Raw genomic sequence first — 14,409 nt, forward strand, 5'->3', positions numbered from 1 at the left:
ACTTGGGTCAGAGGACGTTTCGACACACCGTCGGGGCATCTCTTCATGGTAGTGTGTGTGTGTCAGAGGCCAGCGTCCATCTGCGAGTGATTTAAGGGTTACATTTTTTGGGATGACGTGTGATAAAACAGGGAGGTATGGGTCAAAGTGACTAGACTCAATCTGTGACAGAGCCTCTCCTCCTGGGCCCTACCACATGTTTTAATCTATACAAGCATCTGTTTGAAGTTCCTTATGAATACCATCAGTCCTGCTGGTGACTTCATATCCATCTTACCTGACTCAGAACAGTTCGACATCCTTTAGGCACACCGATTAACCGTGGGGCTACAGTCAGTAAGTTTGTCTCTGAGAGGACATGAAGCTGTTTTACAGTTATGATGTTCTTTTTGTTAAAGACATACACAGTACGTGAGTATCCTCTATAATATCTATCTATCTATCTATTCAAACCTTTCCTCATCTTTTGTTTTTTGTATGTTTTCTTCCAAGATATAAAAAATTTAAAGATTTAGATTTAAAAAATCTTCTTGGCAAACCCTATAAGTTAAAACTGTGGATGCTTGATCACTCAGAGAAAACTGATCAAATGGATCTTGAATTGATGATAGGTGAGCTTATCCACAGACGCAACTTTGTCAAAAACACGATCCACAAAAATTCTCTCAAACACTTCATATGACATCCGTCTCTGCCTCCTTATCTTGCTTCTACAAATCTGATACAGCAACAATTAGACATTTAACAAGAAGCTACATAACGCCGGGGTTCACTTTACCATGTGGATGTGAGCAAAATCCTCTTAAACCACTCTAGGGTCTAGGGCTTTTTGCTTTCATAAAAGAAAGAAGGAAATGTAAAGGTATGCATTAGTAGTAGAGCAGTAAAGTCAGTAGTATCAAAATTGCATCTGACTTCACAGTCATCCAGACATTTAAAACTAAACTGAATTATGGTATTGTGGCCTCAATCACAGACAAGTGTTATCTTGATTAATAATCACTTTCGGTCTGTGGGCTAAACTTTAACTTAAATGTGTCCTCAAAATGAGAGGTTGTTCGAGGGAAGCCTACCTCAACCGTAACGAGGCATTCCTGTGTTAAAAAGCTGGCTTCCCATCAGGATGCTCTGCTCGACTTAAAATATACAGTAGACCAGGAAAGTTTGGAAGAGACTGAAGTGGGAGGGAGGAGGCGAGACGGGGGAGAAAGAGTGATGGTTGCTTTGATCTTTAGAGGCCCCGTCTGGATTAAAAAGAAAAAAAAAAAAAAAAAAATAACAAGTGTCCAAGTCCCTTTTTCTAAACCTTAAGAAAACATGAGCAACTCAGTTAGTCAGTACTGGATGTGATTGTAACAATGAGTTATGTGTTTTTTTAAGAGGCGGTTGATAGTGGATTAATCTCTGAACAATTATTGTTTTACATTTAGGAGAACACATAAAGTGAAAATTAAAGGAAAAGTGCTAACAATAACAATAATAATAATAATAATAATAATAATAATAATAATAATAATAATAATAATAATATGGTGTTTCCTTTATACAATTAGGTAAAGTATCTTGATTAACTTTTCTCTTTCAAGAGAAACCTGGACAAATATCGTTGGAACTCTGAACAAGTTTTGATCATGTTTTGTTTTTTCCCCACTTGATTTTCAGGCAAGTGTGTAACAAGATGCGTATTCTCACTTCATAAATTTGTGGTGGAATGGGAAATGGGCATTTCAAGGCCAATAAAAGCCACCACATCAAATAAAACATCGCGGATCAAAAGAACCAACGCATGGACATTTTTTCCCTCTATAAATTAAAAAGGGGGGTAGTCTGCCACGCTTGATCATGCCCTGAGTCCTGCCCCGCAACTGCGATTGGCTGGACGGACACACAAGGGGGGAAAGTTTGAATAAAATACAAGAGCATGGCACCAGTGTTGTCGTTCAAGCTTGTGCGCTTGGTCCAGCAGCGCTAGAGTTGTAGTAGATAGATGGGCAAACAGTTGAAGGCGTATTATTTCAAAGTTTAAAACATATTCACAGAATTCAACGGATGACTGTGATCGACCTCAGAGGACTTTTGATTTTAGCTGACATTAAATTGATGCGTTTCTGGGAGCGGACGACAAGTGTTGTGGCGTCTCTAAAGCCGTGCGTAATTGCCGTTTCTTCCTCAACTCCACTGGTAAAAATTCCTGTTTCCCTGACGAAACTTTGCATTTGAAGGAAGAGCATTTAACCGGCGGATAAGATGACAGCGATCAGAATGGTTTCATCAGTGCTGCTGCTGGTGCTGATGCAGTCCGGAGCTCTTTGCGCACGGAGGTTCCGGGGTGGCCGCAACCCACAACCACGACGCTCACCACCTCCTCCCACATACCGGGCGGACCGGAGTGACACCACGGAGAGCTTCCCTCTGGATTTCACCGCCGTGGAGGAGAACATGGATAACTTCATGACACAAGTGAAGAACCTTGCGCAGTCTCTCTACCCGTGCTCGGCGCAGAAGCTCGACTATGACATGAAGCTGAACTTTTTGGAGAATACATCAGTCACCTGCAACGACGGTAGTCCTGCGGGGTATGTACCAACAGAAAAAAAAAACACATTACAGTGTGATAAATGATGGTTCCCATGTGATCGGATCACGACAGGTCAAAGCAGGGTCAGTTTTACAACAGTGCACCTTGGAGCTAGAAGGAGTGTAGAGTTATTTTGTAAGAGTTCTTCAGCAGGTCCTGCTGGTCATCCTGCTACCCGAAGTAACCCGCATGTTTCTGACCTAAGGATAACGATAGAGTTTGGAGAGTGCGCACAAGAGGGAGACATTCTCAGTATTCGGCTTGACTTTAAATCTTAAACATGGGTTTTCGACATTGAAATGCTGACACTATTATATATATACATATATATAAATGAAAAAAATGGGGACTTGTTCAAAACAGGGCAATGTTCCATTAGACAGAACAGGGTTCAGTCAGGATAACATAGACAGCTGCTTTGTGTCAGCCAAGCGTGAAATTTGCGGATAGCCACATGGCCTATGCTTCATTTCCTTTGCTTCAAATTAGAATGCAGGATTTGCTCTGCAGAAAGTTTTAGATTTAAGTTTTCAGACCCCCGCCCATCTCTCCCTCTCTCTGATGATTGCACCCGGTGCGCAAACTGTTGCAATGTGATTTGAAAGCAGTTTGTCCTCCTGTAACTGAAACGTGGAGAATGGGTGCTGTTAATTTTCCTGTTTGTTCCTCATAAAATGATTTTCGGCCTATGCTCTATGGGGTAAACAGTGGATCACTACTTGATCAACATTTGCTTGCAATAACATAAACTGTTGCCATTGTTGTTAAGCAGAAATCCATTTGGCAGTAACAAAGCCTGTATGATTTCGCTTCTAAAGAGGGATAAGCCATGGCACTAAAAGCATATTAATGTCAGACAGATCCACTGACTCTCCTATTGTATAATAAACAAACAATGTTCAGTCATATAGACTCTGCTTTTATATCCTATTTGATGGCAGTGAGTCAAATTGTGTGTTGAACTGATTCTCATTGTTTCAGAATACACATTTTACTGACAATTGGCAGACTGAGATTAATCAAACACATAGTTTGGATTGCAGATTTTATTTATATCCATACATTTTTTTTTACATGTTAATTGTCTTTAAAGGTTCTTTAAGGAAAGTGAACTTCACTTGTGTCTAAAACTGGCGATACTTAAATTGTAAGCATAATAAAAGAAAATTACATATATACGCACTATATACAGTAATATTGAAAATCATTGTAGAATATATGATAAGCATGTAGTCATTATTTGCAGTTATCAGTATCATATGTTTTTTTTTATTACTGTTAATGTTGTCCATGTCATATCAGGAGGCTTTGATGTCTGGCCGCCATTGTGCATAGGAACTTATCTGAGACCAGTTTGACGATGGGAGATGAAGACTTGACTAAAATGGGTTTTGACATAGAAGTCTCTTTATGGATTTAGTATCCTGTCTAATTCCTGATAAAACCCAAAGTGCCTGATAGAGAAGCATGGTAAAGCTCTTAGCTCTGTATAGACACAACACGAGTACCGGCGCAGGGGACAGTTACTGGCAGATGGCCGTTTCATTCACCACTGTGGCTGTTGTCAGTTAAGATGCTAATCCATCAGATACTGAAATCATTTTTCCAGTGAAGGTTTCTCACAGTTACAGATAAACAAGAATGCAAAGAAAAAAAAAAATCATTCACTAGGCGTAAAGGTGAATCTGTGTGATTCATCTTCTGGAGCGAGATCTTGCACTTGTTAGAGTGAGTGGATTGATGCAGCACCTTTCCCTTTTGGCTTGTTCAGCTTGCCAAGCCCGCCCTCACATTGTTGTTTGGAAGTAGTGAGTAAAGTGTGCTGTCCTCAGCCTACATCATTGACTGTGGTTTGCAATAACAGTAAAACAGCTTTAAGCGCAACCAAAGTGTGATTCAGCATCTGAGCAAACATCACAGAGCTTCAGCCAAGTCTGTCTTCTTTAAAGTCACTGAAATGTATTTGGCAATCATTTGAGTTTAGTCATTGGTAGAGTCTGGTGGATAAACTCTCTAAAAAAACAAATCTCTCAGCGTTACAGAAGCACATTTGGAACATCTGTCCTCTGTGGCTGAAGCTACTTTTCACACCAGACATTTTTAATTTGCCTCAACTGTGAAAAAAAACAAAACTTTTTTCTGTAATTGATATTGACTAAATATCTGGTTAAAGACAATGATGGTAATGCGCTAGAGATGAGTACGTCCTGCACATCCTGTAGCATTGGAGAATCATGATAGCATTGCCCTCTTCTGGGCTGACAACATACAGCACACATCTCATATAGTCTAGCATGCATAAACTTCAATTTAAAGTCCCAGTGTGACACAAAAATGAAACCAATTCACTTCATCTAACCCAGGATACATATAATGAAGCACTACATTGGGCATATGTGGGTCCTACGCAACAGACAGACTGTGTGTTGACATGAATACAAGCCAAATGTAGATGTGTTATTTCTTCTTTGATTTTATCAAATTTTGTGTGTGAGGACACCGCTGAAGAATGATGAGCTCAGACTGAAAGAATATCATGGTACATTGCCTTCTCTGGATTCATTAAACATGAGGGATATCATCTACTGGAATTTTCAGTACAAGCAAGATAGGAGAAAGGATGAGGTCTATCTCTTGTTTGATCACTAGATCAGTTTCCTAAGTGCAGAATATACACACAACCTCATTGTTCTCCTCTGTAAAAAATTATCTTGGTGTATTTCCTTTTTTGCTGTTTTCTGTCACCTTTCTAAAGATAGGAATCAACACAGTAACAGGACATCCTCTGTTTAGCTACAGGTGATGATGTCATGTGTGTTTTTATTTCATGCTTGCATACCATCGCTGAAGGTAGAAACAGTGAGGGCATAACTTTAACCATTTATCTCATCTTTCTCTGTCTGAGAAAGAAAGTACACCATATCAAAATTGTGGAATGTGGTTGTATTTCTATGCAATTTAAATATATTGTCATGCAGGCAGTGTAAAATAAATCTTGAGGAATTTAGAATCGTATTCACATATTTTTTTATACTTCAAGATTAAGTCACACGCCTGCTATGATGTGTTGATTTTATATTCTTTGGTCTCTTGTAGGTACTACCTGAAAGAATCTCGAGGCAGCAGACGATGGTTGATATTCTTAGAGGGTCAGTATTTAGGACTGGTTTGTCTAATTAACTAAAATCATTATGTTTCTACTTTCATATCCATATTAAGAATGATGATGGCAAAGTGTCTTTCAAGCAAAACATTTTGAAAATCCATGCAAACGGTATTGTAAAGAATTCATGTGAGAAATGATCTGTGTTGTGTTTTTTTTTATGTATCTTTGTCCAGGCGGCTGGTACTGCTTCAACAAAGAGAACTGTGATAGTCGATATGAGACCATGAGGAGACTGATGAGCTCATCAAAGTGGCCCCAAACTAAAACAGGTCAGCCTCAGCTAGCCTCAGCCTCTCACTCCAACTATGGCCTGTAGCAAATCCTGACCCCTCACACAGTATCCAAAGTGCTAACATCCCACCATAATGTCTCAGTAATTTAAAGGATCGGATGTACCTGTGCTCATCTGCCTTGTTATTGAGACTGACACCCGGTCATAATTTAGCTGTGGCGTAGGGCTACCTGGCGCCCACTGCTATAGAAGCATAGACACCTCCCTCTCTCATTTTGGTGTAATAACTGTAATCCATGTGATGATGAGGAAGAAGAGGATGTGTCTGGGAGTGCCAGGATGGCTAATGATACATGTTGATCTGTCTCTGCAGGCACGGGGATCCTGTCTTCCCTGCCGGAGGAAAACCCTCACTGGTGGAATGCCAACATGGTGTAAGTTGACTCGTGTTTTGTGTGTTTGTTGATGCTTAATATTTAATCATAGCCAGCAACTTTAACTTAATGTTGTTTGTGCAGGTTCCTGCCATACTGCTCCAGCGATGTGTGGAGTGGCGCAACTGCCAAAACAGAGCAGAGTAAGACAATACTGAATCATCAAAAACATAACATGTACTGCATCCCTCTTTAAGAAAGGTGTTTTTCTACATGTTCTCTTCTCTCTTTCTGTTGTGTGCAGATGGCTATGCCTTCATGGGCTCGCTGATAATTCAGGAGGTCGTGAAGGACCTGCTGAACAAAGGTCTGGACAATGCCAAGGTTCTCCTTCTAGCAGGAAGCAGGTACATTCATGTGTGAAAAACATAAAATTCAAACAGTATGATTCATTCATATTCCTGTATACTGTATGTACTCATAAGAATTTCTGTATGCAGTGCTGGTGGCACGGGGGTCCTGCTGAATGTGGACCATGTAGCAGAGCTGTTGGAGGGACTGGGGCACACCGGGATACAAGTGCGAGGCCTGTCTGATTCTGGCTGGTTCCTGGACAACAAGCAGTACCACTGCACTGACTGCGTTGACACTGCCAGCTGTACCCCCACTGAGACCATCAAGAGAGGCATCAAGTATGTGAATATTATCATGAAATGTTAAAAATCATGATTTTGTAAATAATTTTGTGATATGGACTATTTTAGTTGGGTGATGAGATCATAAAGTTGCTAATTGTCTGTCTGTACATTCACCTGCCCCATCAGGTACTGGGGAGGAGTGGTACCAGAGAGGTGCAGACAAACCCATGAAGGAGAAGAGTGGAACTGTTTCTTCGGATACAGAGTCTTTCCATCAATAAAAAGTGAGTTTGTGGTTTCAAATCTGTACTATGTACATTTTGCACATATATGCTCACATATCTTTACAAGCGCAAATCATCTGCATGGCAATGTCTAAATAGATGTATACTAAACTATATATACACATGCATATATTAACTCTAATCTTCTTATAACTGTTTAATCTTCTCTGTTCTCTCTGTGCAGGCCCTGTGTTTGTGGTCCAGTGGCTTTTTGATGAGGCCCAGTTGACAGTGGACAACATCCAGCTGACAGGCCAGCCTGTGCAGGAAGGCCAGTGGCGCTACATCCAAAACCTGGGCATAGAGCTAAGGAACACACTAAAAGACGTCCCGTAAGGCCAAGTCTCTACATTTAAAGAGGATAATTTAAATATGATTATTGCATGGTTTCAGATTGAATTATGTCTTCCTTTTTTCAGGGCTATGTTTGCTCCAGCATGCCTATCACATGAAGTTATCACCAGAAAGTGAGTATTTTTATGTAGTTCTCAAAAACCCAGTTTTGCAGTGTATCATTAACAGGAGGCACAAAACTTTGTGTTCAAGCAGTTCTGACTGTGAGCTGACAGCGCCCTCTTGTGTTGTGTTCTAGTTACTGGATTGATGTGCAGGTTAAAGGCACTTCCTTGCCCCGAGCACTGCACTGCTGGGACCGCAGCCTCCAAGACAACAGGAACAACAAGGCCCCACCCAAGGGTTGCCCTGTGCATTTGATTGACAGCTGCCCGTGGCCACACTGTAACCCCACTTGCCCCACCATCCGAGACCAGTTCACAGGACAAGAGATGAATGTCATTCAGTTCCTCATGCACATGGGCTTTGATGTGCAGAAGATGGCCCAGCAGCAGGGCATGGACCCCAGCAAGCTACTGGGCATGCTCAGCAGTGGCAGCTAAAGGGACACATGCATACACAGCATCTCCAAGCTAAGCCCGATTAGGGTTGGCTGGTCTCTCTGGCCAGTCTCCCACGCCTGATACCTCCAACTACCCATCCAACTTCACAACCCATTCTACCTAGTCTATTCCCCTCTGACCTCCTGTTTACTTTTGGTACGAACCTCAAGCAAACAAAGGGGCTTAGATTTGTCCCACAATCCCTTCCTCACAACTCAGTACTGGTGACAAGTACAGGGGGCAATATGCCACCATGACAAGGCACAACACACTGCTACTCTCCATTTAAATTATCTTTTGCTTTGTAAAAGAAAAAAAAATATCACGAATGTAATCCAGTTTTAAGGATGCTCAGTGATGTTTTGTTTTTTATATTATTTTCATCCTTTCATATAGATTATATTAAGTCATTGTTAAGAAAAAAAAAGCCACAATGACATAAGGATGCTGTCTTTGTTAAGTAGTCACTATAGAGTATATGGGTATAATTTTGTTCAAACTGTTTTATAGTTGGGTTTTACTTACATCTCATCACACAATAACCTACATCAAAGCAAAAACAGGGGCATATGATGAGGTGAAAAAAGCACTGGATCGGGAGGGGACTGAAAGAAATTTAGTATTTACCTCTAAAACAATGGCAAGAGCGATAGAGAGGCATATGAGCAACTTGTGGTGCAACACCAAATAAGCTGTTATGATGTCCCATTACACATATAACAGTTACACAAATCTAGAGGTTAAATTAAGACACTCTTAAAAAGTTACTGAAATTAAAGCCTTAAACAGAAAAAAATGTAATTTCTTAAGAAATATAGTCAAAAAAAGACATAATGTTCAACACTTGAGATAAAAAACATAAAATAAAATAAAAAAGAATCCCTGTAGAGGTAGCTCTCATTCATGACAGTGTTGGGATCAGAGTGCCATATTTCCCATTTTGACTGCTGCGAAGATGTCGTGATACCTGGTTTAGTCATAAAGAAACAAACTGTGGTGCTAAAGTGGACCTGGAGACACTATAAGTTGCTATACAAACACCACAGTGCCATTGCATCTAGTCTGTACCTCTTTCTCACCAGCTGCATCACCACAAGAGGACCGTTTAAAACTCGCACATCGGGTACACAATCATGTTAGGACACCTCAGTAGTTCAGCAATCCTCAGATCAATGCAACAACATTTAAAGGGAGACAAATATTGTGTATTGTATATTTTTTGAGTATTTGTATAGGTTCTTTCAAGTGTTCACTATTGTAACTCCCTTCTTATATTTCATAATAGAGATCACTTTTTAATATAATGACAATGTTGTATGTAATGATGTCTTTATAAATGATGTTTTTAAAGGACCTCTATTTCGCATCACACCAGAGAAGGAAAGGTATTACTAATTGTAATTTTATTCTGTAACATATTTTTTAACAGAAAAAAACTCAAGCTACATTGGTAATTTACATATTTATTTTGTTATGTAAATCATATTTATAAGTGCTATTTTCACAGAGAAGTGATTCTTTGTAAATTGTAAATACATTGCTGTTTTTTTCTCTTTGTGTTGATTGCATGTCTTTGTATTAGACCTAAAAGAAACAACATATTACATATACTACAAGGTACATTTGCAGTCTTGTTATTATTACTATGATGATACTTTTATTATTATTATTATTATTATTATTATTATTATTATTATTATTAGTAGTAGTAGTAGTAGTAGTAGTAGTCGTAGTAATAGTAGTATAGGTATCTGCAGCATTCATTCCTAATCCACTTTACACTCATAGTACACGTAAAAAGTCAGGAGTCAAGGTCAATGGCTCCCTCAGGTTCCAAACACAGCTTGTCACTATTTTGACATACCTGATAATAGATATGAGGCTTACTTTACACACACTGACAGTCAAAGGTTTTTCAGTGCCTTATATTTCAACGGTTTCTGATAAATCTCAAATTCCCTAAAATCAGAAAATACATTTCAGAGTAGGTCAAGTGAACTGATGTTTGAGTTTTTATTTTATTAAAAATGGTAATAGGAAATGAACTGAAAATCTCATCTTTTGGGATGACCAGTCTAAAATGCATTTTCCTGTTGTGAAGCACTAGCGAGCTATAGCAAACCCCTGTTTTGATGCCTCAATAAAAGGTGTCTGAGTGATGCAAAACTGACCAACCCTAAATTATAGTCTTCATAATCATCAGGTCTTCTTTGCACTGTTTAAATGGTCATTTTCTTATGTTGTGACCTTCATTCAGCCATGTCTTTATGTCTGGTGAAGTCACTGTCTGTTACACAAGCTGCAGACCCTGATGAACATCTTGTTTTGTTGTTGTAGGTAAGCCACATTATCAGCTTGTGCCACTTGATAGTGCCGATCACAGTGATAAAAGATCATTTACATTATTTGGCAATTTTTCAGTAAGATTATCTACCATTCCTTGTGTCATACCAGCTCGACCTTTGTTGTGAGTGGACATTTTCCTCCCACGATGTGCGTCTTATATTCCTCTATCACAGACCAAAACCTTATATCCAGAAAACCTATTTTGGATTAATGTCAGGCAGGTGAACTGGGATGTTAAGAACATCTATATTGCTTGATTGTAACCTAATTTAAGACAAATATTTTGTCTACAGCAACCTAATTAAAGTAATTTAACTAGTAAAATCAATCAGGAGTGATAAAGGCCAGTTCTAATAAAATACAAAACTAGAAAAACATTTCTTATTTCACTTATACACCAATCCTTATTTCTATATTTTTTTCACAATAGGGTGTTTACAAAAACATTGCTTGGTATTTTTAAAAAAATGGTGTCATATGGAGCGTTCAACCTTACAGACCTGCAGTGTACCATTTCATACTTCAAAAACTATTGTAGGTAGTGGTTTTCTGTAAGAATCACCTGGCATACTGTATATCAAAAATCACAGTGTACTAATATCACAGGTTGAAGTATTTTAAGTAACTACTAATCCATTTTCACTTCCCTCTCACATGCATAGCTCAAATCTGCCATTGCTCGTGTGTAATTATCCCTCTGGACCTGTGTGTAATTTTTGTCTTCAATGGGAGTCTTAGCGTCCCTCCCTGTCATTACACTGTGTATAAATGCCAGTTTCTTACTGAAGGAACTCTGACTCAGCCTCTCTGGGTGCTCTCTGGAAATACGACTCCCATGCTGCCTGCCACATGTAGCCTCCCACCCCTCTGTGGATTATAGACCCCCTATTTATAGCACTAGCTGGGCCTGTAACCCTGGGCTCGGCACAAACTTTCATTTAAGCAGCCACCCCTTGCAAATCCACTGACTGCACACTGACACACACATACACACACACAGGACACATAGGCGAGAGAGGGTGTGTTTGTGTGAGTGAGAAAGAGTGGAAGACCAAACCCGAGAGGCAAAAGTAGACAGAAACAACGAGACAAAGAGCAAGAGACAGAGGTTTGAGTGACTGACGGGCAGTTGAGGGTGAAGAAATTACACATACAGGAACTTGACTGATAGGACAGCAAACCAGTCCACCTGTTCGGCACTGAGGGCTATTGTTGGAAGATTGATCTCTGGATATGACTAAAAGAGGAAGGCTTATTGGACAGGACATTACTTCACTTTGAACTTTGTGATACACTGGACAACTTGGTGATTGAAGTTGAAGCAAGGAAAACCAAGATTTCTGAGGACATATCCTACAGCTTTGAGTAAGACCAGGATAACATTCTCTAAGCTTTAGATTTGCATTTCAAAAACAGGACTGATATCAGTGTTATATGATTTACAGAAATTAGACTCTATATGTATAGTTTATAGACCTGTGCAGACAAGTAATAGGCTACTGATAATGATAATAGTAATAATACATTTATTGACATTGGCTTAAAAAGCAAACAAAAAACAAAACTTGGTAGTCAAAAAGATATCTTATTTTTAATGTCTAGCTAAATGATTACTACTATTACAAGCTACTGTACAAAATTCTACATAACAACGTATAAATGTAACTAGATCTTAGGCACACTGCTGTAATTACAAAGCTAGCCCAGCAAAAATTACAGACATTTGTAATTAAAGACCATCTATAAAAGGCACCCAAGGAAAGGGTGAGGTCTGTGGCGAAAGAGAAGAGCGGGCCGCAAGGACACCAAGACGAAGAACAGCACATCGAGAATCTTACAAGGAATAAACAGCTGTTTGTAGGGAACAATACACACCATGGATTCACATGGAGGACACTACCTCAACAAAGAAGCTGTGTTGTCACCTTTAGGCGCAGCTCGAATGTGCCAGCTGCTACTTGGTTGCACCATAATGGCCCTTGTGTCCCACAGTGCAGGCTACAGCGCCACCTATGGAACCTTCTGCATGTTTGTGTGGTGCTTCTGCTTTGCCGTCACACTGGTTGTGTTCACCCTGGACATTACACGGCTCCATACCTGCATGCCGATTTCCTGGGATAACTTCACTGTGGCCTTTGCCATGCTGGCAACACTTATGTACATCACTGCCTCTGTGGTCTACCCTGTTTACTTCCTCCAAACAGACTGCCCTGATGAAGGCTGTGAAGTCCAAATCTACCGCATTGTTGTGACTGTCTGTTCCAGTGTCTGCTGCTTCCCCTACGGAGCTGAGGTGTTCCTAACTCGCGCCAAACCAGGTGCTGTGGTGGGTTACATGGCCACTGTGTCTGGTCTACTCAAGGTGGTCCAGGCCTTTGTGGCCTGCATTATTTTTGGAGCCCTGGCCAATGATAGTGAGTACAACCTCTACATTGCCACCCAATACTGTGTGGTGGTGTACAGCCTGTGCTTCTCTGTCACTGTGATAGTGGTCATACTGACGGTTTCTGGGAGGACCTCTGCCCTGCGGTTCCCCTTCGACCGGTTTGTGGTCATCTATACTTTCTTTGCTGTGATCCTCTACCTCAGTACTGCACTGGTCTGGCCCATCTTCAGCTTTGACAAGAAGTACAGCTCTACTACTCGTCCTGAGAACTGCCCACGTGGAGATTGTCCTTGGGATAGTAAGCTGGTGGTGGCAGTGTTCACCAGTGTCAACCTGATCCTATATTTTGTTGATCTCATCTACTCCCAGAGGATTCGCTTTGTCTCCAGCTCTGCTGTCTAACCCCCTCCACCCCACCCCACAGACCTTTTAGCCTCAGAAACAAATAACAAAGGTTTGAGATATCAACATCCAACATGCTCTCCACAGTTGGGTCCCTGAAAAGGACTCACTCCCTTATTAATTAATGGTGTTATGTTTGTGTGACATTTGTTATTATCAGTATTCATCTTGTATTGAGCCTCTGTTCTAAACAGTATTATACATGATTCATGCTACAAACTAAGGCCTTTCTCTAGTTCTCCAGTGACCTACCAGGGAGAGTCTGCCAGGTGCACTGATGAGCTGATCTCAGCAACTTTGTCCACAGATGTCCCCGGGAAACACGTCCATCTCAGCAACAAACACATCCCACCTCTCAACGTTGCATTGGTGGTCTCATAGTGGGTAGACCTACGGGGGTGGGTGATAATGTTTAGAATATCACACCAGTATTATGTCAGTCAGACTTAGGCTGAACAATTTATTTATGTATTAACATGCATTATGTATTTAATGTCTCATACTGTCTTGTAACATGATGTCTCATAGAGATACACAGTATATATTAAACCTATAGTGTGCACTGAACATAGGTTTCAGTTTTGGCTCTCCAGCCATTTTGCTGTTTTTTTTAAAAATCAATTTGTATCATATTCCTCATCATATTTGTAAAGCCAAAAGTTCAGGTTTATTAGACTTATCCTGTTATCCACTGAATGTTGAATGTATCTGATACATTGATTTCTGAAGGAAAAATTTTGACAATAGCATTAAATTGATTACTTGGGATGGGCACAATAATGTAACGTATTTTCTTTATCTATGTGATATTTTCCATGTTCAATAAAATACTGAATAATGTGTTTTGGGTCTCTTTGATTTCTGTATCCTTTGCTTTGCATAACTGATATGTGAACCTTAGTCTCAACTTTCAGGCTAACTAATTCATTGCTGTTACCACAAAAAAACTGTGCTGCAACTTTTATTATGTCTTCACTGTTTTTTTCCTGTATGTACTCCAAGAAGACACATTAGACCATAATGTTTTCATACATGGCCTAATTTTCTACATTTCACACAATGAAATCTTTTCTAATCAGAGCAGCTGAGGACAGAAAACCTAGATTA

At 39.9% G+C, this 14,409-nt stretch overlaps 2 protein-coding genes across 2 annotated transcripts; both read left to right on the forward strand.

The window, feature by feature from the left end:
- The first annotated feature begins 1,886 nt into the window (after positions 1-1,886).
- Positions 1,887-10,457, forward strand: notum1a (notum, palmitoleoyl-protein carboxylesterase a). Its single transcript, XM_067616392.1, has 11 exons — positions 1,887-2,576; positions 5,675-5,727; positions 5,918-6,013; positions 6,350-6,410; positions 6,495-6,553; positions 6,655-6,757; positions 6,851-7,042; positions 7,175-7,272; positions 7,457-7,604; positions 7,692-7,739; positions 7,865-10,457. Exons 1-11 carry the CDS (start codon positions 2,248-2,250, stop codon positions 8,166-8,168), a joined length of 1,491 nt encoding a protein of 496 aa, XP_067472493.1. The 5' UTR covers positions 1,887-2,247; the 3' UTR covers positions 8,169-10,457.
- A 991-nt stretch (positions 10,458-11,448) lies between these two features.
- On the forward strand, positions 11,449-14,142 carry LOC137201372 (myeloid-associated differentiation marker-like protein 2). Its single transcript, XM_067616396.1, has one exon. It carries the CDS (start codon positions 12,391-12,393, stop codon positions 13,300-13,302), a length of 912 nt encoding a protein of 303 aa, XP_067472497.1. The 5' UTR covers positions 11,449-12,390; the 3' UTR covers positions 13,303-14,142.
- Positions 14,143-14,409: the final 267 nt, after the last annotated feature.

Source organism: Thunnus thynnus, chromosome 17 (assembly GCF_963924715.1).
Source record: "Thunnus thynnus chromosome 17, fThuThy2.1, whole genome shotgun sequence".
NCBI classification, from domain to species: Eukaryota; Metazoa; Chordata; class Actinopteri; order Scombriformes; family Scombridae; genus Thunnus; species Thunnus thynnus.